The sequence below is a fragment of the Perca flavescens genome, chromosome 8 (assembly GCF_004354835.1).
Source record: "Perca flavescens isolate YP-PL-M2 chromosome 8, PFLA_1.0, whole genome shotgun sequence".
NCBI classification, from domain to species: Eukaryota; Metazoa; Chordata; class Actinopteri; order Perciformes; family Percidae; genus Perca; species Perca flavescens.
In genome coordinates, this window is record NC_041338.1 from 18,970,919 (window position 1) to 18,998,344 (window position 27,426).

General features: G+C 40.6%; 2 protein-coding genes across 2 annotated transcripts; both read left to right on the forward strand.

The window, feature by feature from the left end:
• On the forward strand, nucleotides 1-5,931 carry zgc:136858 (pseudouridine-metabolizing bifunctional protein C1861.05). Its single transcript, XM_028586373.1, has 19 exons — nucleotides 1-75; nucleotides 637-739; nucleotides 833-947; nucleotides 1,030-1,204; nucleotides 1,411-1,522; nucleotides 1,925-2,031; nucleotides 2,523-2,649; nucleotides 2,767-2,887; nucleotides 3,052-3,137; nucleotides 3,313-3,440; nucleotides 3,520-3,579; nucleotides 3,666-3,729; nucleotides 3,824-3,918; nucleotides 4,024-4,152; nucleotides 4,618-4,732; nucleotides 4,820-4,957; nucleotides 5,090-5,256; nucleotides 5,343-5,425; nucleotides 5,617-5,931. Exons 2-19 carry the CDS (start codon nucleotides 661-663, stop codon nucleotides 5,807-5,809), a joined length of 2,094 nt encoding a protein of 697 aa, XP_028442174.1. The 5' UTR covers nucleotides 1-75; nucleotides 637-660; the 3' UTR covers nucleotides 5,810-5,931.
• Nucleotides 5,932-6,863: 932 nt separating this feature from the next.
• Nucleotides 6,864-21,884, forward strand: cnot4a (CCR4-NOT transcription complex, subunit 4a). Its single transcript, XM_028586081.1, has 13 exons — nucleotides 6,864-7,104; nucleotides 11,108-11,330; nucleotides 11,637-11,834; nucleotides 12,127-12,213; nucleotides 13,091-13,192; nucleotides 13,427-13,552; nucleotides 13,687-13,811; nucleotides 13,903-14,109; nucleotides 14,219-14,276; nucleotides 14,385-14,640; nucleotides 15,173-15,670; nucleotides 15,922-16,155; nucleotides 19,934-21,884. The coding sequence occupies exons 2-13, from the start codon at nucleotides 11,157-11,159 to the stop codon at nucleotides 20,263-20,265; spliced, it is 2,397 nt and encodes a 798-aa protein (XP_028441882.1). The 5' UTR covers nucleotides 6,864-7,104; nucleotides 11,108-11,156; the 3' UTR covers nucleotides 20,266-21,884.
• The last annotated feature ends 5,542 nt before the right edge of the window (nucleotides 21,885-27,426 follow it).

Sequence of the window (27,426 nt, forward strand, 5' to 3'; positions counted from 1 at the left end):
TGGAGTGACAGAGAACACACTGCAGGGTGTGATGCAACTGGGTAGCCTATTTGTTTGGTACTTAAAGAAGCTGAGGTAATGTTCATTGATTTGACATTGTGGGTTACTTCAACAGTTCTTTTTTTGAAGAGATTAGTCTACATATAATTTAAGTTAGACACACCGTATATATATGTTTTACATCAAATAAAGTAGTCTAAAGGAAGTCAATTTTGCAATAAAATCAATCCACCAGACATATGGGGATGTTTATTTTTGTAATTTAATGTGGGACTGTAATTTTTGAATGTAGGTTGGAAAGAAGATGTGTAAGGGGTTTGTTTTTTTTCCTCCTTACGTATCAACCAATCAGAAAGTACATTTTCATTCTCTTGATGCCCAGTCCACTCTTGATTTTTTTTAGACTAACACAGTCTCCTCACAGTCGTTTAAACATAAAAAACTGAAGAAAATGACATCCCTAATATCAATGCAAATAACTACAGAGGATGAGGGGGAACCCTGGATGGAAGACCATAGCCTTTGGTGCATCCGTCTGCAACAGTCAAAGAAACTTGAACGGCATGTTTATTGGGAGAAAAGCGTCAGCTGACACAATTTTTCTCATTTTGATTTAAAAACTCTTCATGTTTTCAGGGTTTCCCTCAAAATCTGAACAGAATGAGGATGCTAAAGAGAGCCTCTGCACTCATCCTGAGACGAGGGATCACAACTTATCAGAGCAGATTGTGCAAAAATGGTAAATGCATCCAAAAGTATAATGTAGGCTATGCACAGTTCATAACAGATTGATAATAATGATGATTTATGTAAATGGCACTTCTTCTCTTAGACAGCCTCTTCAGAGTTCATCCATCTGTATCTCAGGCGCTGGCAGAAAACAAACCAGTGGTGGCACTTGAGAGTACTATTATCACACATGGCATGCCCTATCCACACAACCTGAGGTACCCTGTTTTAAGTGTCAGTAAACTCTGATCCCAGTTGCTTTAATCCTTGATAATGAATGCCATTAATGTTTTAATGCAGCACAGCGAAGGAGGTGGAAGCAATAGTGAGAGCTGAAGGAGCCACCCCAGCCACGGTCGGAGTGATCAAGGGTGAAGTCCATGTTGGTCTGTCCTCAGAGGTGCTCGACCACCTCGCCCGCTGCAAGAGCTCCCTGAAGGTGTCCCGTCGTGATCTGCCCTACGTCATCAGCAAAGTGAGACAGATTTGTGTATTTGGATGTATGCACCAATCACCAAGGCAAATTCCACGTAGGGTAACTACTGTGGCAATAAACTCCTTTCTGTTTCCGAAACCCACTCATCTCAAAATAATCTGAACATGAAGGCCGACCCAGTGGCACCCACTTTGATTACCTGAGTCTGTCACTTATGGTGGTGTTTTGTTATTTTATTTTCTCAGGGGCTCTCTGGGGGAACAACAGTGTCAGCCACTATGATAGCAGCACACCGAGCTGGCATCCCTGTGTTTGTCACAGGGGGCATCGGAGGAGTTCACAGAGACGGAGAGAACAGTAAGTAGACTAATTAATACTTTACACATACTCACACTAACTTATTACTCTTAACAAACCATGAAAACAGACTCACTGACTGAATGGTTTTGGCTTCCTTTCACATGGAGACTGAACAATCGTGTCATCAGGTGAAATATATATATTTTATGTCAATCTGGATTTGATTACAAAGACAGTAAAAAGAGATGAGGGTGCTTATGGAGTCACCAATAGGACCCAGAGGAGTCCATATATAAAGGCCTGGCGACAGGATAGTTTACTCTGAGGAAGACCTCAACGTGTCACCAAGGACACCAAAACTGTCGGGACAGTAAGTTTGTCTTCTCGGTATGTTACAGTAAGAAGAATAAGTTAGTGTCATGCTGTGAAGACTTACTTATGACATCATCATTCCTCCAGGTCTGGACATCAGTGCAGATCTGACCGAGCTCGGCAGGACTCCCATTGCAGTGGTCTCTGCTGGTGTGAAGTCTATTCTGGACATTGGTCGGACCCTGGAGTTCCTTGTAAGAATATTGAGATAATGTTGTCACTGTAAAATTATACTGTGTTTTCCATTTGAGTGTGTACAATTAGTCAGCCAAATGTGTATTAGCAATATTTTATGTATCATGTTGGCTTGTAGTGACTTTAGTTCAAATGTGATTTAACAGTAGATAGGGGTGTTAGAAGATGCATACAATAAGACAAGCTTTACATCACAAATACTTAGACAGAGGTGCAAGGTGGGGTGGACATTGTGCAGTCTTTTCATTCTGTGTTTATCCATGTTTGTGTGTGTGTGGGTGTCGGCGTGGGTGTCGGTGTCTGTGTGTGAGAATAATGAATATAATAAATAGACGGAAAGAGAGAAGAAAGTGGATAAATAAATGTTGTCGGTGCAAAATTCATTAATTAAATAAATAAAGCAGACAGATGGGCGGAGTGGTGTTTAAAGGGCACTCAATGGGGACTGTTATTTATTTCTATGTATTTCTGTTATTGTATCTTTTATTAGGAGACACAGGGTGTCTGTGTAGCCACTTATGGAGCGTCGAAGAATTTCCCAGCCTTCTTCGCTCCACGAAGTGGATTCACTTCTCCATACCAAGTCTGCAATCCTGAGGAAGCTGCAGAACTCATTGGTATATCAACATTTTATAATCTTGACTCTTAACACACATAGGTCAAGATTCAATATCTACCAGCACTTGTTTTCTACTCAAACCTGTTATGAATGTGAATGTTTTTGCATCATTTAGCAAGCACTCTGTCACTGGGTCTCCAAAGTGGTGTACTGTTAGCGGTCCCCATCGCAGAGGAGCATGCAGCAACCGGTCAGCAGATAGAGGAAGCCATACAGGCAGCGGTAACGGAGGCAAGGTACAGAAAGTCTCTGTGGCTTGTAATCTGTTTCCTTACTTGAAATGCTAGTTCAATAACATCAGAGGATTTTTTTATTTTTTTCATGACAAAGCAAATCAAATGGACTGTTTATCTCAGCTGGAAAAATGATCCCTTTCTGTTCTCTTTTTTTATTTACTCAGTGCTAAAGGAATAACAGGAAGAGACGTGACGCCATTCATTCTTCAAAAGGTCAATGAGCTGACTGAAGGAAAGTCCCTTCAGGCCAGTATCCTTCTGAAAATCTGAATTATTGAGAACTCAAGCAGACAACATGATCATATCAAATTCTTTGGAAAGGAAAAGGCACAGAGAAGATTGATAAAGTTGTTTTCTCATAGGCCAGACAATGTTACAGTGCAGTATATTACAACTAAAATCTCCTAAACCTGTTATGTTCTCAGACATTGCTCTCATTCATAACAATGCTAAAGTTGGCAGTCAGATAGCATGTGCACTGTCAAAACAAATGACTGAAAGAAAGTTAAAAACAAAGACTCATCATCATGGAAAACACTCAGAATCAGATATTGTGAGTATAAACACTTATGATGATCTTGTTTAGTCAAAGATTGGCACAATACAGTACCCACAAAGCTGTTCTTTTACAGGTTGTCATCGGAGGAATAAATGTTGATTTTATTGCTAAAGGGAAGACAAAAACACTTCATGTAAGTATAATTTATCCACACTGCAGGCTATGTAAGGTCATATTACATAGGTTACTTCTGAGAAAAAAACATGTTGTCTCTTTCAGTTTGGACAGACCAACCCAGGAAGTGTCTGTCAGTCATTTGGTGGTGTAGGACGGAACATTGCTGGTGGGTTTTTATCTGATTATGTACATGCACACGTTTTTATCAGTACTTCAAATCTGATTGTCTCCCTCTCACTTCTTCTGTGCTTTCATCTCAGACTCTCTGAGTCGATTAGGCATTAGCCTCCTGTTAATCTCAGCTACTGGAGCTGATTCACACAGCGAAGCAGTGTTGAACTATTGTAAACATATGGTATGTAGACATCAACAGTTGTTTCTTACATAAGCAAGGTTATAATTCCTTTTACTCATCTATGTAAATGTTACATTCTTGACTTCTTTTTCTTATTTCTGTAAGAACACAAGTGGTGTGGCCAGGCTTGAAGAGCAAAGCACAGCAACTTACTGTGCTGTTATCACTGAGAGTGGAGAACTGAGTCTTGGATTGGGAGACATGGACATTCATCAGCAGATCACAGAGCAATATGTAAGAATTACTGACAAAGTTATAAATGTTTAGCAAGGCTAGCCCAGGATTTGTGTTCCAATACCATTTTCACCGACATCCACCTTTCCCCCCCTGGAATGGACAGAAAATTACACGTGCATGTACTGGATCAAATTCAAAAGACAAGAGCTGCCATGCAGCCATCGCAAATGATGTGTGTGCATACTCATATGTCACATAATGACGTAATGCCTTTATCATTCACCCACCACAAATGGGGATCATCTTTTAGTTTTTCAGCTCCCACACTGTCCAACAAAAAGTCTTTTTTCAAGTAAAAATGCCAAATATTTTCCAGTTGCACCTTCTCAAATGTGTACATTTGCTGTTTCTCTATTTGACCATTCCCGGACATTCTTGTTGCACCACTTGTTTTGAAAGGTGCTAGAGAAATAAATGTCCTTACTTAATTTATTTATTCTATCTTTGGATATCTTTTTGTAGGTGTCACAGTTTGAGAAGCAGCTTTCATCAGCCACTCTTGTGTGTCTCGACGGAAACATTCCCCTCTCCACCATCGACTATGTTTGCTCTATTGCAAAAAAACACAACATAAATGGTAAGCATGGGGAGATAGACACTATGAACAATCAGTGGTCAGAAGCTTTCATTGATTTTGATGCAATACAATCAATGTGTGTCACAGTTTGGTATGAGCCAACGGATTCAGAAAAGGCTTGTAAGCCTTTCCTGTCAGACGCCTGGAAGTCTCTGTCCTATTCATCTCCAAACCTGGCAGAGTTGTGCACCATGAACAAAACACTGGGTATCCCAACACCTGAAGGTAAACTGTATTCCTAAATGAGAATTTTGTGGTTCAATTGTTTTTTTACTCCCTCATGCTTTTTTGTTTTTGTGAAAAATGCAAATAGTGTAACAGTGATTGACGATGTGGTTTTGACTTGTGGGGCGGCAGTGCTGCCGAGCTCTCTGGAGGAGGTGCTGAGTCTTGCTGTGGCTCTCTCACGCCCCCTACTGGAGCATCTCCACTGCCTGGTGGTGACTCTGGGGGCTAGTGGAGTGCTGGTGTGCGGAGAGTATGATGCAGGCTCGGTCAACCTGCAGCCAAGAAAACAGAAGAGGGTAAGGGCATCTTATATTTAAACTGATAATGATGATGAAGGTTATAGCAGTGAAAGTGAAGATGTTTTCTGCATCTGTGTTTGCAGAGGAGGCAGCTTTGTGCTGTCCACTACCCAGCACTGACTGTGACAGCAGAGGAGACAATGAATGTGTCTGGAGCAGGAGATAGGTGCTAACATTTTACTTGACCTACTTTCTCTTCCTTATAGTTATTTAAATTCAAAAATTCCTCTTCAGTTTCTTCCACTTTTCCTTTTCCTTGACCTCTTTTTCTTCCTGTCCCTGTCACACTTTCTCTTACTTAAAAAATTTAATTATTTGTGACTCAGCAACATTCACTCATCTCCGCTCTGTCTGAAGTCTGGCAGGTGCTTTAATGGCTGGGATTCTCCAGCGGCGAGACACAGACAGCTGTGTTCGGATGGGGCTCCTGGCTGCACGGTTGTCCCTGGCGTCACCGCACCCCATCGCCCCCACACTCACCTTAGACTCTGTGGATCCCAACAAAGTCCAGACTCACTGGCCCGAACCCAGCTTCATGTGGATAGCCTAAACATATTTTCAAATAATTTTGAAGCATTGGTTCTATTATGCATTGGCTTGTTTACTTTATCATTTTTTTGTGATTGGATTCTTGAAAAAAACAGCATGTAAAAAAGTGAGTGAGTAAATGAATGTAAGCAGATGACACGGTTTTAATAAAATCATTTAATCCAAATTTTATTTCATAATGAAATTAATATCCATAATAATTGATAAATAAATTAACTATACCTTTCTTAAGTTCATGATTGCAACTCCTTGATTGCAAGATGTTTTGATTTCTCATAATAAAAGAAGGTACATTATAACAGCAGTGGTGGAGGAAGTACTCGGGTCCTTTTCTAGTAAAATACTCCATTACAAAATTGTATAGGATTATTCTGGTCAAGGTGGGGCTCATTTTAACTACTTATTGTTTCTTATTGCTACTTATTAATTACTAAACAATATTTCCAACTGAAATGCAGTGGAGTAAGTGCATAGTCACTATTTATCACTAAAGGAGGTAACACGATGGAGATTGAGCCCTTATGATCCACTGCGGAAAGTATTGCAATATTTATATATTTGTAGTATTAGTAGTAGTATATTATTATGTGAACTGCGTCTCTGGCGTGACATCTGCTGTATAGCAGTTTTTCTCCGTTGTATACACACACACATAAGTGAACTATGCACGCAATTCTGAAAACCTGAAGCTTATGTATCAACAACAAGACTCTGCTGGACCATAGAAAAAGAAATAGATTAATTCTATTTCTACTCCAGACTGAATAACTCTCATCACAATTCCATTGTTTACACTCAAATAAATTATTCTAAATCAACTAGGACTGAAATATTACGGACTGCCACATTAGATTAAATACAAGTAGGCCCTATCTCAAATATGTATTTAAGTACGATACATTTTGATATTTTATTTTAAATGCACCATTACACGTTTGTAGGTAATGTGTCCAATGTGTCCCTGGTCCTAGTTTATAGTCGTCCAAAACTCCTTTTCCCACAAAGCATCTGTCTATCTGCGCAGACTCAGTCGCACTGAACACTTGCCCCACTCCCTCCTCCCTACTTTAATGCTAGCTAAGATGGTGGTTAGAGCGTAAATTGTCTCCACAATACCAAGAAAAGAAAGGGGCAAACCATCTTTATAGCCTTTTAATCACAACAGAACAACACAACTACGGTTATCTTAAGTGACCGGTGATATAAATTTTGGCATTTCAAATACATTGGCTCGCAGTCCCCGCCCAATTTGGTGTGACTCCCTCGGAGTGGAATCCTAAGCTAAATACGGACAGGGTAAGTAACGCTAACGTTAGCAAGTTTGCTAGTTGGGCTAGCCAGCTTCCATCCTCCCTTAATAAATAAAGGGCAGTTGTGTCTGGCACGATTTCACAGACTGACAGTAGAGTATTCTTGAGTTTATTTGATCACTGTCCAGGTAATCTCATTGTCGTGAAAACAATGTCAGTTGTTGATACTGACAACAACTTGCTCCCAGTCAGCGTTAGCTTGTGTAGGCCGCATCGTAAGCTTAGCTCCTAAACCCCGTACATTTTGATGATAATGTAGCATGCTAGCTACACCGATGCTAGCGGTTAGCATAAAGCAAGCTGTCAGATAATATGTGAGAGAAGGCGTACCGTTGTGGCATACGTATTTTAAAACATTTAATGTCAATATCAAGTTAATATTGACCTCAGTATGTTTTGTGATTTCCCTTGCAATTGCTCCTGGATACTTGCTATTAGTTAGACCGGCTGCTAGTGTTAGCTTAGCCTAACGTTAGTCAACTAACATCTGTCATAATGTACGATCCAGAAGACCGAGCAGCTAAAGTTACCAGCTTGGCTAACTAGGTATCCTGGCTTCATACACGACTTTACCAATCAGTTGATATATGTAACGTTAGGTAAATCTGCAAAACTGTGATCCTCCTGTACACGTTAAGTATATTTTAAGTATTTGCAATCTCGGCATTTCTCTGTAATCGTTTAATTCAACTTAACAATGTCAGTTTTTTTCAACGAATTCGTATTATGGCAGCAGTGTTGTCGCGTAGAAAGAAAGCAGGCCGGAGTTAAACTGCCAACAACAGAAGGTTTCATTTGTAAATAAACGCAGTTTGTTCCATTTCCCTTTAACGTCAGTCTACTACTGTCAACCCCTGAAAGACACCACAACATCCGCATTATCGCTGATGATAACAGCTGCTTTTTTCTTAATATATTTTCTTTGTTTTTTTTACAACTCAAAAAACAGAAACAAAGAATTAGACATGACAATAACTCCACGTTCACAGAAAAAAGTGCACATATGCATGTCAATCTGTAAAATGACTTAAATGTCCACGAGTGGATTGACAGTTAGAAATAGAGTCCATAGAGCCAAGACCAAGTGAGGTGGAGAAAGGCTCAAGATGAAGGCTGGAAATCTGAAATCCTGGCAAATCAAAAATAATACAATACAGGTGCAAAAAAAAAGTTGTTCTCTCCTAATATGTTCAATAAAGTCCCGCCAGATCTTAAGAAACTTAGGATGGGCATTGGAGCGAGTATACAGATTTTTTTTCGCGGTATAAGCAAAAAAACATGTAATTTAGCCATTTTTAAAGCAAGGAGGGGAAACTGAATTCCATTTTCACAGGATGACTCTTTTTGCAATGACCATACCAAACATGAGGGCTTATTGTAATGCAGGGGGGAGAGTGAAAGAGTAGTTGGAGCAACCCAATATTGCAGAGATACTGTCGGGGATTAGCTGCCTGCTGTATATGTCGCTGTAAAAAATTGTATCCCAGAAAATCCTGAGCTTGAGACAAGACCAGAAAAGATGACCTAGGGTCCCGTCACCCGACTTACATCTATTCCAGGTAGCAGAGAAAGAAGGACAGATTCAGTTCAGTTTGGTCTTGGATAAGTGCAGGTGATGGATGACTTCAAACTCAATGAGTTGAAGTCTAGCGTTGATAGAACATGTTTTTTATTCTAGCTAACCCTTTCGCCAACAAGATGACAATGTTTTTGACTTGTTTTCTAAAATATAAGTCCGTTGTCTTTTGTACATCTAGCTTAAACTAATGCACTCTAACACAAAGTCCAGCAATAACTCAAACCTTGTTCAGTTTTTGTTGAAGCTGTTTAAGAGATGTGTTGATTCAACTTTATGATAATTTTTGGAGGCTGTAGTTTGCGACTCATCAGTTTCCCCGAGCCCAAAGTGACTACTTCAAATTTTTTGTTGTTTGACCAACAGTCAATAACAAAAGATATTCAATTTACTATCAAACCGGAAAAACACCAAATATTCCCATTTAAGAATGTCGAAACCAGTACATTTGTAACACTTTTGTTTTAAAATGACAGGAGACAAATTGGTTTTCAAAATGTATCTTTCATTTCTGTCAATCTTCTAATTGTTTCAGCTCCAAAATGTACTGAAAGCAGTTTATGATATTTAATCTTCCCTCAATGGTATAAATACAGTAGATCAGAGATCTTCAACAGGGGTCCTCAGATTTAGTGCAGGGGGGCCACCAATGTTACAAAAATGTTGTTTTTTTTTAAAGTAATTTTAAATATGTCTAAAAATATTCAGTACATTATTATGAATCCAACATATTAGGGCTGCAGCTAACGATTATTTTAATAATCAATTAATCTGTCGATTATTTTTTCGATTAATCGATGAATCGGATAAAAAAAAAGCATTAATTTACATCAACTCAATACATGCATACTTATTGTTTTAGTTAATAGTTGTGTAAAGGTAAGTAACCCAAATAGCAGATACAGACCAGACAGACAGACAGACACACACACACACACTTATTCATTAAATTATTACCATCATTGTAGTAAGTGCAAGTTAAGTTAGTTTATACACCACACACTATTATATTTGTCAACAATAACTGACAAAGCACATAATATATGCATAACAGATTGAAAAATGAATGGGCCAAAAAAGGCGAGTGAATAAAACAGTGTCTTTAGTCTTGCAAAGTATACCACCCCTGCTTTATTACTGTTATTACCGAGCTAACGCTAGCTTGTCATGCTAGTCAGCTGGATAACGAGTAAACAGCAGCACCAGAAGAGCTACTGGAGGGACGGTACGTTCCTCACTTCAGAACGGAACAGAAGTAGGATAGTGTAGAGACTTTACCCTGCTGTTGAACTCCCTTCCTCCTCATCAAGGACTCCAACATGTTTACGTTTTAGGTGCTGACTCATCACCGTGGTGCGCCCGTGCCATGCCGTGTCGCTTTTGCTTATCTTACAATTAACACGTTTCTGATTTATTTAGTGTGAAATGCTCCCACACCTTGGATGACTTGGGTCGTACTGATTTCTCAGCCTCCGCCGTGTGTTTCAGAACAACGTTACGGGTCTCTCCGGTCTCTCTCCGTATTTCCTCTACCCCCCGCTCTGCTCTTTTTTTCTTTTGCTCCGCTCTGCGCTCAACTCAATTTTTTTTTTATCTCCGCGACTAAGTGGCCTAATAGTTGCGCGACACAACGAATCGATAATTAAATTCGTTGCCAACTTTTTTAGTAATCAAATTTTATCGATTTTATCGATTCGTTGTTGCAGCCCTACAACATATTAATATCAAATATAAATTAGCCTAATTGTGAAAACATGATTTACACATTGAAGATAACCTTACTGTAGGTAACTATGGTAGCCATACAGTTGAGTTTAATGATTCACTGTGCCTTCCAAATGTAGGTTTATCATTAAAACATGATGTATGAATGATAACCATTTATTTTCATCCTTTCGGGGGGGGGGGGTTCCTACTCGGTCTCTCTCTCAGCTAAGGGGTCCCTGGAAAAAAAGCGTTGAAGCCCCCTGCAGTAGATGACAAATTAAAAACCTCTCTGCCTACAGCACAATGCAGCTCACCAGCACCACAAACTACAGCCTCCAAAAGGACCATACACTTGAGTCAACTCCTCCCTAAAAGGTTTATTGAAAAAATGAACATTATATTCATCATCATCAAGTAAGATGTATTGCATTAGATTGCAGTATTTTGGTTGGTGGACCTAAAAAAACTGGCAACTGAGTGGAGTGCTTCCTCTGCTGCTAAATAAGTAAAACTAAAATATTATGTAAATACATTTTCATGTGCCCAGCCTCAGTTTGATGTTGTGACCTTGGTAGTCAGAAATGAAGTTTCAGAGGCTATACCATGCCGCTATAAAGTGTGTGGGAGAAACATTGACATTGAATGATATTATTTTGAATTATGTCAGGATGAAACTCTAAAACGTAGCCTTTGTGTGTTTTCTTAGCCCTGTGCTCTGTGACCCGCCTCAACACTCACCTTCGCCGCGCCATAGGATGTCCAACAGCCCTGAAATGAAGGACGACCCCATGGAGTGCCCTCTGTGCATGGAGCCGCTGGAGATTGATGACGTCAACTTCTTCCCCTGCACTTGCGGCTATCAGATCTGCCGCTTCTGTTGGCATCGCATCCGCACAGACGAGAACGGCCTGTGCCCCGCCTGCAGAAAGGTGAGATGGACACGTTGGCAGAGAAACTCCTCACAACTGAGGGGCAATTTCTCCGTCTTGACAAACCAAAGGGATGATGTTGAGTGTCCAAATATTAATACGGGGTTAGATCAACTTTGATCCCCCTTCTAAAGTAGCCTGTTAGTTAAGACATCCGCTCATCATCATTTACAATTTACAGCTTCAGCAGTTTGGCATGAGATGCCTGTTGAACTATTGACAACTAAAGCCCTCCATTACCCACTGTCCTTTACAAAGCCAAACAGTGGATAATACTATCATAATTCTTTTGTGTTTATTTTGTAGCCGTACCCAGAGGACCCTGCTGTGTACAAGCCTCTGTCACAGGAGGAGATCCAAAGGATAAAGAACGAAAAGAAGCAGAAACAGAATGAGAAGAAGCAGAAGGTGACAGAAAACCGAAAGCATCTGGCCAGTGTCAGAGTGGTCCAGAGAAACCTGGTGTTTGTGGTGGGGCTCTCACAGCGACTCGCCGACCCAGAGGTGAGTGTAGTGTCTACGCCAGAAAGCTTGGTGACGTATGCTACCTGTGACATTGGAGCGCTGGAACTGTTTTAGCCTGATGTGAATAAGGCTGTGACAAACTGAAGGCACAAGCTCCTAGATATATTTTGGACTTTTCTGACATATGAAAATCATAAATTACTTTAAACGGTAAAACCTCTCTCTGAAGCCTCAAGTGTAAAGTTCATGTTGAATATTGTGTATAAGAGTTCACAGTGCACCCAAACATTGTGACAAGTGATATGAATATGTTTTTATATTGTGCCCACAGGTCCTGAAACGACCAGAATATTTTGGGAGGTTTGGGAAAATCCATAAAGTGGTCATCAACAATAGCACATCCTACGCAGGTTCACAGGTGAGAGTTTGGATGAAAAGAGGACAGGATGTACTTGCAATTGATATGTTTATAAACATTATCAGAACTTAATCTATTTTAGTTTTTCTAATAGAAGAACCATTTATCTCTTAAAGGTCCCATGGCATGACAATTTCACTTTATGAGGTTTTTTTAACATTAATATGCATTCCCCCAGCCTGCCTATGGTCCCCCAGTGGCTAGAAATGATGATAGGTGTAAACCGAGCCCTGGGTATCCTGCTCTGCCTTTGAGAAAATGAAAGCTCAGATGAGCCGATCTGGAATCTTGCTCCTTATGAGGTCATAAGGAGCAAAGTTACCTCCCCTTTCTCCGCTTTGCCCGCCCAGAGAATTTGGCCCACCCATGAGAGAGAGACATCATGGCTTTCAAACGAGCAAAGTGGCAGTTGGTCAAGGCCACACCCCCACCCTCCACCTTGCCCCCCCTCTCTCCTCCTCAATAGCTACAGACACAGAAATGGCACATACTAAGGAAAGCTCACTGTGGGGCTGGCTCTAGTGGCTGTAATTCTGCACCAAGGCTGAATTTCGGGAAAGAGACTTCAGATACAGTATTAGAGGACATAATAATAATAATAATAATAATAAGGCCTATATAAAAGCATCCAAAGAGCACCATGTCATGGGACCTTTAACAAGCAAACATGTGAAACCTTGTGAAACCTGGTATTACAAATACCAAGATTTGTTTTTCTTTTGAGTTACATCTATTGTTTTCTCATCAAAATTGCAATGTAAGCAATCTGTAATGGAAATAATTGTTTATTGCTGCTCTAGAACAACACTGTAAGATGTAAACCGCTACAGTAGATGTGTTTGACTTTTATGTTTACTTTAATTTTGTGGTTCTTCAGGGGCCCAGTGCCAGCGCTTATGTCACTTACATCCGCTCTGAAGATGCTTTAAGAGCAATACAGTGTGTGAACAATGTGGTTGTTGATGGAAGAACTCTCAAGGTGAGAAGTTGACAACTGCTGTTCTCATATGTGTCTATGATTAGTCGTTAAGTTGTATTTGCATAAAAGCCCCATGATAACTTTATTCTATATTTTCTACCTGTCTGTAAAACCGAAACATCCTTTTTATAAAACAACCAATGTTTCAATGTATAATAGTAGGATTAAACTAAAAGTGCTTGAAAGAGAAGTCCTTAACTATAATTTTCTTCTCTTTCTGTCTCTCTGTAACAGGCTTCTTTAGGCACAACAAAGTACTGCAGTTACTTCCTTAAAAGTATGCAGTGTCCCAAACCTGATTGTATGTATCTACATGAGCTGGGGGATGAAGCCGCTAGTTTTACTAAAGAGGAGATGCAGGTAAGATAGTTGTTTCTCTTTCTGAAACGTAAATGAAATTGGCGCTCTTTGCTTTGTGTCTTGATCGCGGGTTCATGCTTTGTGTATTAACAAAAGGATTGATGTTGACTCATGTTGTGTCCATTTCTTTCTAGGCGGGCAAACATCAAGAGTATGAGCAGAAACTCCTCCAAGACCTCTATAAAATTAACCCTAGCTTTCTACAACCTCCAACATGTGGCACAGAGAAGTTAAAGAGTAAATCCAGCTCCACACAGAGGTTGGCGTTTTATTCATTTTCTTTTGTTCTTCCTCGTATTACTTCCACTTGTGCCAAACCAGCTAAGCAAAGATTTTTCTGCTCCTTACAGAACCAACGGTAGCAACGGTAAAGATGGGTGGCCGACGCTGTCAGGACACAACAAACTGGCCAACGGGCTTTCAGAGGACCGCAAGTCTCCTCCGCTGCTAGACTACCTAGACCAAGAAGTTCTTACTTCAGATGGGCTAGAAACAGACCTGGGTCCTGGTCAACATACTGTGCTGTCTCCTTTCTCCTCTAACTGTGACAGTAACAGGTTATAAAGACTACTATACTATAGCACCAACGTATCCTTAAAGAAAATTGTTTTATTTCTTTTTCTGTAAGCATTTTAATGTTAATGTGTATCTACATTCTATTTTCAGTCCCAGTTATAAACCTCCAGATTCAATTGGTATGGTGAATGGAGAGACTTTACAACAGGTGACAAGACCTCAAGGTTTTATTTCAGTTGCATGAAGGTGAATCAGGGCTGAGAAGGACAATCTCACAAGTGTTTTCCCTTCTTCTCTCTCCTCTCTCTTCTTCCAGATCCCCACCAGTGACTCCCCTTCTCCCCCCCCGGGTTTAACCAAGCCCAGCTTGGTGGTGCCTATCAGCGTGTCAGACCTCACAGCCCGTTCACCCTTCGAGGGAGCGGCAGCGGAGTCCCAGTCGCTCTTTTCAGACAACAGTAACTTCAGACACCCTAACCCTCTCCCCGCTGGCCTGCCGCCCTTCCCCAGCTCCCCCCGCAGCAATTCTGACTGGCCCATGACCCCTGAACCACAGAGCCTCTTCACGTCAGGTACAATGGAGATTTACTTACACGTTTTGCATGTCTACAGTGCTTGATTGGTTGTGCTTTTTGTCTAATTTTCAAATATTGGGTTGACCTGCAAACCCACATTGTTTTTATGAAACTGTGTAGCGTTGTACACCAAAACATTGATTGTAATAGTGGTGTCTCGCTAATTTAGTTTTTTCTGCCGTTGCATTTCGCTGGATATTACAATCGTCATCTTTAGAAAGAACAACTAGATCAGAGAGACAGTTTGAGTGTTTATTTAAATCAACTATATAATAATACATTTATTTGTATAGCATGTGTGTTGACGTTACATAGTGCTTTACAGGGAAAAGAAAAAGCAAAGCAAATATAAATCAACAATGACATAATCAAACACAGCAGAATTAAATCAAAGTTGATAGGTGATGACAGTTTATAATTGCAAGAATGGAAAGGTAAAACCATAAGAAACAAAGGCCCGACTAACTAGACTAAGAGTTGCTCACATGGAGGACAACTCCAGTAACGTGTCTTTGTTCTTTCCTCACAGACACAATACCAGTGTCTTCTTCAACAGACTGGCAGGCGGCCTTTGGCTTCGGCTCGTCCAGCAAACAGCAGGACGACGATCTGGGCTTCGATCCTTTCGACGTCACTCGCAAGGCCTTGGCCGACCTGATAGAGAAGGAGCTGTCAGTGCAGGACCAGAGCCCCTTGTCCCCGGGGCTCCTCTCCCATGGTGGGATCAACCATGGTCCCGGCCTGCCTCCTCTCAACCCCAGCTCCTCTCACCACTTCCCCAGCGGCCTGCCGCGCCTCCCCCAGCTCCACCACAGAGCTATCTACAGCTCCTTCAGTTTTCCCGGCAGTCAGAACAGCCAGGCCAATCAGCAGCAGCCATCCGCCAGACACCCCTGGATGGGTGTCCCGACACGAAATAACCTCACACACTTGAACCACTCAGCCAGTGCTGCCTCACACAGTAATTTCCTAGACCTGAATCTGCCCCCTCAGCACAATACAGGGCTGGGAGGGATCCCCATCTCAGGTACCAGACACCTGAATCACTGTGGCACCTTTCTGTGTGTTGTGGAAGCAGTGCATGTTAAAACAGAGAGCAGATGTGTTGCACAGTGATGTTATTTAATATCTTAATGTATGTACACTGCCACATAGCATTGTGATACTTGTTTTGATTAGCGTTTATTGACCTTGGTAGATGCAGTTCTGCAGCTGACCACTAGTCGGTGATCAAAACACCTGAGGAACTGACGTACCTGTTTTTCTTCTCTCCTGCAGAAAACAGTGGCTCTATAGATGGCTTAAATGTGAAAGAGTGGCAGGATGGCCTGAGAGCTCTCCTGCCCAACATCAATATCAACTTCGGGGGCCTCCCAAACTCCTCTTCCTCTTCATCCTCCTCATCCTCCAACAGTGTTAACCACATCGGTGGGCCGGTGGGGCCCGCAGGCCTCTCACACAGCCTGAGCTGGGACGGCACAGCCAGTTGGATGGACCCTGCTATCATCACAGGTAGAAATTGTTACTTAAATGGTTAAGCAATTAGTTAGGTGATCGAGAAAATCGATCAGCAATCATTTTGATTTTCATTTAATTGCTTAATTCATTTATAAAGCATAAATGCCAAACTTTTGCTGCTGTTTAATACCATTGTAAATTTAAATTAGAGCTGCAACAATTTTCGTTTTCAATTATTCTCCTGCTTATTTTCTCAATTAATCGTTTGGTCTATAAAGATTTAACACTAGAAGTGCCAGAATTCCATAACTACTAGAACTGTCGTGAGTGGTCATTTTGACCGCCAGATTCCAAACTCTATAATCTCTCATGATAAATACCTAATTGCAATATTGTATTATGTATTGTGTTAGGATATCTTTAGAAAAATGTAATAACACCGAAATGTACATTTTAACAAGTTTAATTATACATTTACATTAAACATACACGATTCCAGCCAGCTCGAGGATGTATAAAGTTATATGAACATGTAAACAGCCACCGGCCATCTACGTGTACCGCGCCTTTAACAGAGCGAGCGCCCGGTGTTTGCATTCTGATTCAGAACCGAGTCCATCCACGCCGTAGTAGCCTACGATACCGACTCTGGCTTTGCCTTCGGCCCATCGGTGATGGCCACACTTGTTACTCGAGACCGGTAGTTATGTTTCTCTGATAAAGACTGTGGTAGTTACTAAGCAAACAAGATGCATTTTCAACCCCGCAAAAGATTAAAAACAATACCGCGAAAATCCGAGCGGTCAATATGAGCGTCTCTGGCTGAAATAGGTAAAAGTGATTGTATTTTCTTTGCCTTTTGTGTAGTGTATGTAAAAACAATTTTAAATTAAAATAGAGACTCTTTTAGGAAAAGTCAGGCAGCAGCAGGATTGTATTTTTTTAATAACATAAATTTCAAAACGGCCAAAATGACCGTCATGGCCGCTCTAGTATTAAGAACATTTGTGAAAAATGGCCATCATTTCTTAAAGCCCTTTAAAGTTGGACATTCATTATACTGAAATGTAAGACAAAGAATGAAGTCAGTGAAGAATGACTTAAACAATTAGTCAATTCTTTAAAATAGTTGTTAATCCTAATTAATAAATACAATGTTGTGTTTTGGAATTGATCGAACAAAACAAATAATTATAAAATGTCACACTGGACTCTGGGTAATTGTGATGAATGTTTTTCCAATATTTTCTGACCCTTTTGTTGACTTCTATAGAACAATAAATCAAAACAAAATGAAGGAATCACTGAAAGAATTACTAGTTGCAGCTTCATTTGCATGAGAAAACGGCCGAGTTATTCATTAATGAGGATATCAGGAAGCTGATAGAGAAGGTGTTTTACCGGAAACCTCATCCAATACAAAAGCAAGAATAATATCCACATCATTTTTGATGTTCTTCTCTTTGCTGCATTATACAATGCAGTTTCTGCAAATAGTGCTCCTTCAGTCAAAGTAAATAGTTTGATTCCTTATTCATTTTCTGTGGAGCCTGACCGATAAAGGATTTTTAAGGCCGATATCGATACAACTATTTGGTGATTTAAAAAATCCGATATTACGATAAATCGGCCGATATTTATTTTTTTTTATATCCAGAAACGCGTAACAAAACAGATTTCCCTAACATTAGTTATTTGTAGTTTTTTGAGTCCTCACTAAAATAATATGATAATGCAGTTTAAAAATAAACTTTTATTGTCACAACAGAACAGAGGAACATCAAAATATATTAAAGTTCTGATAAATTAAAAAAAAAAAATACAAACTTAAGATATGAAAGTCCTTTTGAACAAAAGCAATAATTACAAAAATCAAAGAGTGTTGCCAACAGGGACGATGTAGGTCCGTGTACGTTTTGATAGTTTGTTTTTTCGTTTGAACCACAAAACAAAATAACGAGAAACCAGCTGTTTTCTCGTTTCAAACCAAAAACAAAGAAACGGTAAAAAAAAGAGCCGTTCTCCGTTTTTGGTTTCTGTATCCAAAAAACAAAAAACGACTAAACCATATTCAAATAACGGTCCGATTTTGGTTTTTTGAAATTCCTTTTTTTTATTTCTCCGTTTGAATATCTACATTAAAAAGACAGGCTGGCCATGTGACCCGGAAGTAGGGCTTTGACTTTTGCCCAAAAATCATATTCGAAGTTCGTTTGTTTATTAATATTCGAATATATTCGAATATTTATTAATAATATTTTGACCATTAAATGTCTTCAGTTTAAAAAAAATAATTAAAAGTCAGACCCTGGATACAAATAAGTGCTGTTAAGGGCACTTATTTGGATGTGCAGTGACCTAACCCACGTAAAAACCTAGTGAAACGACATTTTCCACAATAGAAACATGATATAAATGGGAAAGCGTAGGCTACTGTTCTAGCTATAAAAATGGCAGAATCATCATGATATTTAAAAAAACGCGCTTCATAGGTGACGGCAATGAGTTAAGAGATATTCACGAAGACATTGTTTCTATTGTGGAAAATGTCGTTTCACTAGGTTTTTACGTGGCTTAGGTCACTGCACATCCAAATGTGCCCTTAACAGCCCATCAGTCTAGGATAACGGTACTAGGATAACGGGAAAACTCACCGACGTATAGCCCAGCAACAATCTGTCTTAAATAACACCTTTTGTGAGTAGGCTACCATTCATGATATGTAGTAAAATATGGAAGTTGTGGGAAGTTTATATGGCTTAAATTGTATGTTTCATTCGTCCCCCTGTGCTGTTTCAATCGTCCCGACCAGGGACGAATGAAACATTACGCACGCCCCACTTCTGCTGTAATAATTCCTGAACGGTTTTGTTCAAAGCTGAAAATCCAACTGTATTTGACAGAGGACAGGTGTAGGTTGATAGTGACAAAATATTTAGCTTTCAGTGCGATATGATCGCTTTGTAAATTACGTTTAATTAAAAAGTATTTAAACTGTCCCGGCTCTCCCCTATATAATATAGTGCTAACAGTAACCACTATATAAATAAGTTCTAGGTTAACTATTACCAACTGTATTGAACCAATGCATGCGCTTATTAAACGTGACTGGTGATGTGTACGTGGATAGGCACGATATTAAATCACTGTAATAAACTACTGTTGCTAACATATTTCTTTCAGTCCAGGTTTATATAAGCATATTTATTGATTGATTTTTTTTCTTCTAACGTTACTCTGGTATAACGTTATGCTGCATGACCGTTCTAAAAGCTTGGATTTTATTTTTATAGGCTTTATTTACTATTACTTCCGGGTCAGGTGGCCAGCCTGTCTTTCTTTTAATGTAGATATTCAAACGGAGAAATAAAAAAAGGAATTTCAAAAAACCAAAATCGGACCGTTATTTGAATATGGTTTAGTCGTTTTTCGTTTTTGGATTCAGAAACCAAAAACGGAGAACGGCTCTTTTTTTACCGTTTCTTTGTTTTTGGTTTGAATCGACAAACGAAAAACAGCTGGTTTCTCGTTATTTTGTTAAAGTGGTTCAAACGAAAAAACAAACTATCAAAACGTACACGGACCGTTGTAGAGCGCCCTCTGGTGTACAAACTATGCAACGCCAACACTCATAACATGGTTTGAATGGTGTTTCTTCCGTTTTTTTTATTTTATTTTTTAAATATTCATTTATCGGCCATTATAAATGCTGATACCTGTAGTTTGGAAAATGCCTAATATCGGCAATTTACTGCAGTGTTGTTGTGTTGAAACATGTTTATTTGTCTCCACCCTGTTTGTCATTACTCATCTGTTCTGTGACCCCCCCCAGGCATCCCGGCCTCAGCAGGCAACAGTTTAGACTGTCTCCAGGACGACAACCCACCCCACTGGCTCAAGTCCCTGCAGGCGCTCACAGAGATGGACGGCCCGGCCAGCTCAGCGGTGCCCACTCCTCCCCAGCCCCTCCACAGCGGCCTTCTCGACGCCCACCTCCCCCTACACCACAGAGCCGCCGGCGGCTGGGCTCCCTACCTGCCCCCTCCCACAGCCAACCCCGCCAGCCAGTTCCACTCCCCTCCCCCAGGCTTCCAGACAACCTTCAGACCCCCGGGACAGCCCGCCACAGAGCTGCTACAGAGTGCCGCTGTGGACCGCCACTGAACACAGACTACAGCAGACACCCATCCATTCCCCCACTACCACTTTATACCCACTCATCCTGTACCCCGCCCCCCCCCTCCCCTCAATGCAATACACACCAATCTGCAGAGTATGAAAAATTATTAACAAAGTAACAAACATGCTTTCTTCTTTTTCTCTTCCTCCTTCCTTTTTGTCTAAACCGAAGGCCTCTTTGTTTTTGTTTGTGGCACACAAGTTATCGGTACCCTTCATCTGCTCCCATCACCACTCCTTAGAACTAGTTCTGGGCGTAACATGGGATTCATCGGTGTTCTCACTGTTAACGGAGAGCACAAGAAACAGAATAGCATTGAGCCCCCAGTGGTGACACTAAGTAATAACTCCACAACTGCCGACGAAACAAATTAGCTGAAGGGAGATCTTTTTTTTAAAAGTAACTAATGATTAAGCATGAACAACATTGTGTTTTTGAAAGTTGAAGTCACGATTAGTATTGTTGAGGAATGAAGCAAGCTGTGAATCTGCTCTTGAAGCTTTGCCCCAAAGACCCTCATCCTCCCCACTTTAACAGGAGACTGTGAAGCGGTTAACCCTTACAGCTAAGTTGTGAACACGGCGAGCTGAGAGAGAGAGAGCGAAAAAGGGGTTGGCACTTAACTTTTTTTGAGAGTGGTTTTAAAAAAAAAAAAAAAAAGTTAAAAAAGGGGCTGAGATTTGGTTATCAGCGAGTGAATGCAGATGACACAGGGGAGTTGAGGGCACAGGCTATGCATGGGCTCCCTGTTAGGTAGGGACACAGATGGCCTGCTTGAGAGGCCGCTTGGCCCACATTCCCTTTAGTGGAGGGCTCCCTGGACTGGCCCCATCCTGCTGGAGGGAAAATTTTGCTGAACCTCTGTATCAGAGGGTAGAGCACTGCCTAACCGCGGGGCGCCAGGGCTTTGGGAGATTGTGGCCAACATCCTGAGAACTAGGGTTAGACTCTTACTCACAGTGCCACTGTGTGGTACCTACAGTAGCTAGCCCTAACACGGACAGCCACCAAGTAGATACAACAATGACTGGATGGATGAGGATATGTCAAAAAACTAAAGAGGGTAGCAACAGGGTTAAAAGGTCCCTTTGTTCGACCCACGAGGGCTTAAACGAGGCCTTAACATGGACAGATGAGAGAAAAGAGCTCAAGTGAGTGGAGGGGGAGTCTAGCGTCAGTGATTGCTAAAAAATATGCAATATTGCATATGACTTGAACCACTGTATGTGATTGCGTGTCCCAAAGGAAGGTGCTGCAAGACAGTACCAAGTACTGTAGTAGTGATTTAAGGGGCTCTCAGCCTTTAGGGTATGAGATGGACCTCCGACCACCGCCTTTATTCTTTTTGAAGTCTTAATTCTGATCCATGTTCGCTCTGTCTTTCTCTCTCTCTTACCCACCCCACCCCTCCTGCTGTTCCCTATTTAACAGTATTTCACAAAAATGAACAAACTCATCCAGGAGAAACCAACACCGAGTCATACAGTGGGTTTTAACATGATGTTGCGCGAAAAAAACAAAACAAAATTGAGGCGCTTAAAGGAAGTGAACTGTCCTCTGCAGGTCTGGAAAAATGAACCTTAAATAAAACTGAAAACTCAGAGCTGGTGTTTTGTCTGCTGTTGTGTTCTCAGCACCCTAATTCAAACATGTGCACTTATAAATATTTAAACTTTAAAGTACTCACCACCGTACTGTGTATAACTCCTCAGGAAGGTCACTTTAAATCACTCTTGCTTGTTGTTCCAATGTCTTCCACTAGGGGGCAGATCACTTTTTGTCAGTGAGGAAGCTCTGCAGTCAAACTTCAGTTTAGCATACGCACACAAGGTTACACAGAATGACTCCGATACTACAGTTTTGTCACATATACCATGGTTGTTATCACTAACTAATTTTAACATTTCGGTAACACTTGAAGGTATCTACATAAGTGTGTCATGACACTGTCATGACACATGAACCCTAACCCTAACCATAACTTGTCACGACAAAAACCGAGTGACGCTTACTAAAAGAAGTGTTATGTCATCAACGTTTATGACAGTGTCATGTCACTCTTATGTAGATACCTTCAAGTAAAGTGTAACCAACATTTCAACGTATTTACTAGGTACATGATTAAATGCAACTATAATGCAGATAAGAATGAGGCGTTCTATTTTTTAGTGCCATGTTTGTCTTTTCAGTGGGAGCAGAGCATGTGTTTCAGTTTGTAGCTCTGCTCTTTCCCCCGCCAATGCAGCAGTAGATACCTGCAGCAGACACTGCTTTTTTTCCGTCCTGTAGGTCTTCTGACAGACACAGGGAGGAGCACTGTCGATACTCATACAGTGGCTTCACTATTTCTACTGTTAATCGGAATCAGGTGACTCAATGTACACGATTTAAAATGTAATTATTTTTGTTTTTTGCAGTCCCCAGGGAGCAAGCCCAAAGTTGTTCCTGTTTAGAGATGCAATTTAAGATGATTTTCCATTAAATCTTGAGGTTATTTTTCTGATTAATCATTTAGTCAAGTCTGAGACTGTGCCAGACCAAATTAAGACTGGCAACAATTATAACTTCTCCTATGAAGAAATATGTTATGTGATTACAGCTGTGTTATAACAAGATAATATCTCCACCTACGGGTGCCCAGCTATTGACAAATACATTAATAAACACTTAAACTGCTTACAACTACATTATAGTGTGTTATAAATGTTTATTAAATGTTTATATACTGATTATAAATGATTAATAGGAGGGCTTAAGGTGGTGTTAACTAAAACCCAATGATATAAAAAAGCAATTCCTCACATTGGAGAAGCCGCAACCAAACATTTTTGGGCCTGCTGTCACTATTTTTGCTTATTAACCATACTGATCCCTAGCCTCGTGAGAACGTCCTGATCTCGCGAGCTCCAGTTTTCCACTCGCAGATCAGTCTGGCATCTTGAGGCAGAGAAAATTTGGAGCCGTTAGCCAAACGACCGGGCCAATCAGCGTTTGTTTTGAGGTGGGTTAGGTGGTGATAGACAGATGATTTATCCGATCAGCTAACCAGTATTTTCAGACAGCGGTAGCCGCTCGCTAATGCTTTTTTTCTCTTGGATCCTTCTTTTGGAATATGGTCCGGGAACCCGAAATAGTGACTTTTATTCCTAAATTCTCGTTACACAAACGGCAAATATCCTTTACCGACATGTTTGCATGCTGAGCTAACGAGCTATGCTTTGCCTGCAGCAGCAGGGGCAGGCTTGTGGTTGTATTTTCATACGCTTCGTGGATCTGATTGGTTGATTTGGCCCGTCTATCACCAACATAGGTGATAGACAGATGGTTCATCCAATCAGCTAACCAGTATTTCCGCCCCTTCCCAAAAGTTCTCCAACGGAAAGTTCCCAGATGGATATGCCGAGCAAATGTGAAGCAATCCATCTGGCGGAGTCAGGTTAACTGATCCCAGGATCATTCTGGAATATTCTTGCCGACTTTTATTTTTGTCTTTGCTTAGCATCTTTTAAACTGTCCTTACCCCACATGCATGGTGTCCCTTTTTCAGCACAAACTCAGTTATAAGTCGGATTTTACATTTTGTCAATTTAACAAAGTGTAAAGCTGCCAGGAGCTCAAAATACAAGACAAACAACACAAGTTTATACTTCTTTATATACATATTATTATAGAACAGTTTTAGGTTATACAAATATTGTTTAAGTATTTATAAACACAATACAGCAGCCAAATCTAAGAAATAAAACTATGAACCAGTATATTATATACTGTATGTCCCAAATCATTTTGGGACTTTTTCAAGTATGTATGTCTGTTAATCATTGAAAATATTAACAATTCACAGTTTTAAGTGTTTTTTATTTCAGACATAAATGATACTGTGTTAAAAACTCCACATCAGCACTCAACTCAGCATGTCTCAACATTATACATAAATAAATATATGTTACTATGAATAAAACATGTTCGCTGATAAATAGGCAGACTCTAAACAATTATTCTATTAAAATAATCCAAAAAATAGTTTTAAAGGTCCTATGACATGGTGCTTTTTGGATGCTTTTATATAGGCCTTAGTGGTCCCCTAATACGGTATCTGAAGTCTCTTTCCCGAAATTCAGCCTTGGTGCAGAATTACAGCCACTAGAGCCAGTCCCACAATGAGCTTTCCTTAGTATGTGCCATTTCTGTGTCTGTAGCTTTAAATGCTATTGAGGGGGACAGAGGGGGGCAAGGTGGAGGGTGGGGGTGTGGCCTTGACCAACTGGCGGGCCAAATTCTTTGGGTGGGCAAAGCAGAGAAAGGGGAGGTAACCTTGCTCCTTATGACCTCATAAGGAGCAAGATTCCAGATCGGCCCATCTGAGCTTTCATTTTCTCAAAGGCGGAGCAGGATACCCAGGGCTCGGTTTACACCTATCATCATTTCTAGCTGCTGGGGGAACGCATATTAATGTTAAAAACCTCATAAAGTGAAATTGTCATGCCATGGGACCTTTACATGTTTTCTGTTGATCGACTAATCAGTTAATTGTTAATAGTTTCATTGGTTCTGGTGTAACAAGGCATGTGGGTAAAACAGACACCCCGGGACGGCTGGAGCAGCCCCTTCTGGTTTCAGCCCTTCTAGTTTTTAGGTCCTCTAGTTTGAGCCCCCTCTTTTTTTAAGCCCCCTCTAGTTTCATGCTCCAGGTGCTGAGGGGGCTCTAGCAGAGAAAGGTGAGTGTGTATGTGAATAATGCAAGCAGGCAGCAGATTCAGAAGCTGTGACAATGAGTCAGCAGCAACACAGATGGGGAGGAAAGCTCTGCTGAGAGTGTTCCCGGCCAACACACACTCATGCAGACACTGCACTGAAACATAATGGAGGTGTCTTTGTGATGATGCATACCTGACAAGAATAGCATCTGTTTATTTTCTACAGCTACAGAAAATAACTCGTGTTTGGGCCTTATTTTTTTGCTCCAGTGCAAAAAGACCGGCACAGAATTTGCTTAAAAGCATGCCCGACTTAATTATTAAGTGCTCTGTGACTGACAGTGTTGCCAAAAAGGAATAATTAGTTTATTGATTTGCATGCTGAAACTGCATATTCATGCTCATTGTCTTAAGGGGAAGGGGAGGATTGGGGATGAATGATGAAGCAAAAGAGGTTAGAGGTAACTGATTGAGACAAATCACCTTTTAGTTGCATATTGCAGTGTTGTAGTGTTGTTAATTTGAAAGCACCAGAATTGGGATTTTTACATCACTGGGACTTCAAATTCCAGCCTGTAAATGTCTAACTGAGGTTTTGCAAATAAATGTGTGCAAACAGCATTTAATTATGGCCAGGTGTTTCATCAGGATAAGCAGGAAAAGCCCAGATTTTTCACTCTGTCCTCTGCGGGGGTTCAGTCTGTTAAACTGCTGAAATCTCACTTTTCTCGAGGACTGCAGCTATGAGGGCATGTGGAGAGGGCACAGTAGCTGCAGTGGCTGGCGGTAAGAGAGAGCTGCCTGTGCTGAGAGGTGTCGATGGATTAGGAGACAATATACAATAACACGTTGTTTGTAGTTTTTTGCCTCTCTTTCAGTGACATTTTACGGGTGAATCAGAACTCAGGTGCTGCTGTTGTATCTGTACTTCAGTATTTTGTTCAAAATGGAGGTGAAGAAAGGCTACTTTAAGCTTCCTGCTACAACACATCCACACTGACACTCCTCTGCACAGATATCATACTGAATACTACAGCATAGGCTACTATGTTTTCCTAAGTTAGTGTATGAAAATTATTTCGGGAGGGGGAAGCAAGCCTTATTAATATTTTCTTTGGACTCTCCCCTTCACTTAAAAAACTACAATACATGTGGCAGGTTTGGCTCATTGGGTAGAGCAGGCGCACATATACTTGGAGGTTTATACCTCAATGCAGAGGTCCAGGGTTCAAATCCAACCTGTGATTTTCTGCATGTCTTACCTCTCTCTTTCACCTAGCTGTCCTATCAAAATAAAGATGGAAAAGCCCTCCCCCCCCCAAAAAAAAAATGCAAAACTGAAATACAGCAGTGTTGCTATCTCATTCAATTAATTTGATGGGACCTGACCTTGTGTGTATTTGTTATTTTAAGATATGCAGCCTGCTTAAGGACTTTCCATCTTGCTTATGAATATGGACATTGGACATATGGACATACAGCCATGTTTTGATGCTTTGAGCTAAATGCTAACATCAGCATGCTAACATGCTCAGGGTAAGTAGATATTATTATTACCAGCTTAGTTTAGCGTGTTAGCATGGTAACATTTGCTAATTTGCGCTAAACACAAAGTACAGATGGGCACGGGATCGTCAAAAATATTACAATTTATCCTGAGGGGAACATGAATGTCTCTACCAACTATTATGGCAATCCATCCAATAGTTGTCGAGATCACAAAAGTCAATTGGATTCATTCTCTGCGGGACATGAATGTTGCTACAATTTTATGCCAGCCCATTCAATACTTGTTGAGATATTTAAGTCTGGACCAAAGTGGTGGACTGGTCATTGTTGCATCCTTGGAGCCACATTACTAGCATAGCTCAGTACTTTTAACTATGCTCTGTGACTTTACAACAAGTAATGTTAACAGTCACTTCAAACAAAGGCAGAGGCCTAAGGGCCCCCTGACCTCTTGGGCCCCTGGGCCTCTGCCTGATAGGCCCGTTCAGTAATTCATTAAGATCTGTACAGCTGTTTTGCTTTGTCTTACTCATAGACTGTAAAAAATAACCTTCATGTGCGTTACAATCTGAACTTACATTTAGAGGTTATGTGGTTTTCATATGACATTATGATGGTCGATGATATATATAAATAATTTCCTGACCCTGGTCTGGCTGCCTGCATGGGAAACCTGTACGGACGGCTCTCATCAGAAAGCACTCTCTCCATTTGTCAGCCTTTGACAGGCTCTCTCTCACCACTGGAGCTGCATGCACTGCAAGAAATTTCCATTTTGACAGGTTATGTAGTCTTATATGAAGCTATTAAAACTACAGCTGAACGTTTCGTCACTTAATTGATTAGTTGGTCAATTTTACCACCTTTCATCCTCTTACGATCTTATTAAGTTTTCTTATGTTTTATAAACCCAACTGTTCAATCAATAACTAATTGATT

Excerpts from the sequence above, each read along its gene's own strand:
- zgc:136858 (XM_028586373.1), top strand. The coding sequence starts at position 661 with ATGAGGATGCTAAAGAGAGCCTCTGCACTCATCCTGAGACGAGGGATC. Across the intron at positions 3,580-3,665 it reads GGAAGACAAAAACACTTCAT|TTTGGACAGACCAACCCAGG; the intron begins GTAAGTATAATT and ends TGTCTCTTTCAG. Across the intron at positions 5,257-5,342 it reads AGCCAAGAAAACAGAAGAGG|AGGAGGCAGCTTTGTGCTGT; the intron begins GTAAGGGCATCT and ends CTGTGTTTGCAG.
- cnot4a (XM_028586081.1), top strand. The coding sequence starts at position 11,157 with ATGTCCAACAGCCCTGAAATGAAGGACGACCCCATGGAGTGCCCTCTG. Across the intron at positions 13,193-13,426 it reads TTGATGGAAGAACTCTCAAG|GCTTCTTTAGGCACAACAAA; the intron begins GTGAGAAGTTGA and ends TCTCTGTAACAG. Across the intron at positions 16,156-19,933 it reads GGACCCTGCTATCATCACAG|GCATCCCGGCCTCAGCAGGC; the intron begins GTAGAAATTGTT and ends GACCCCCCCCAG.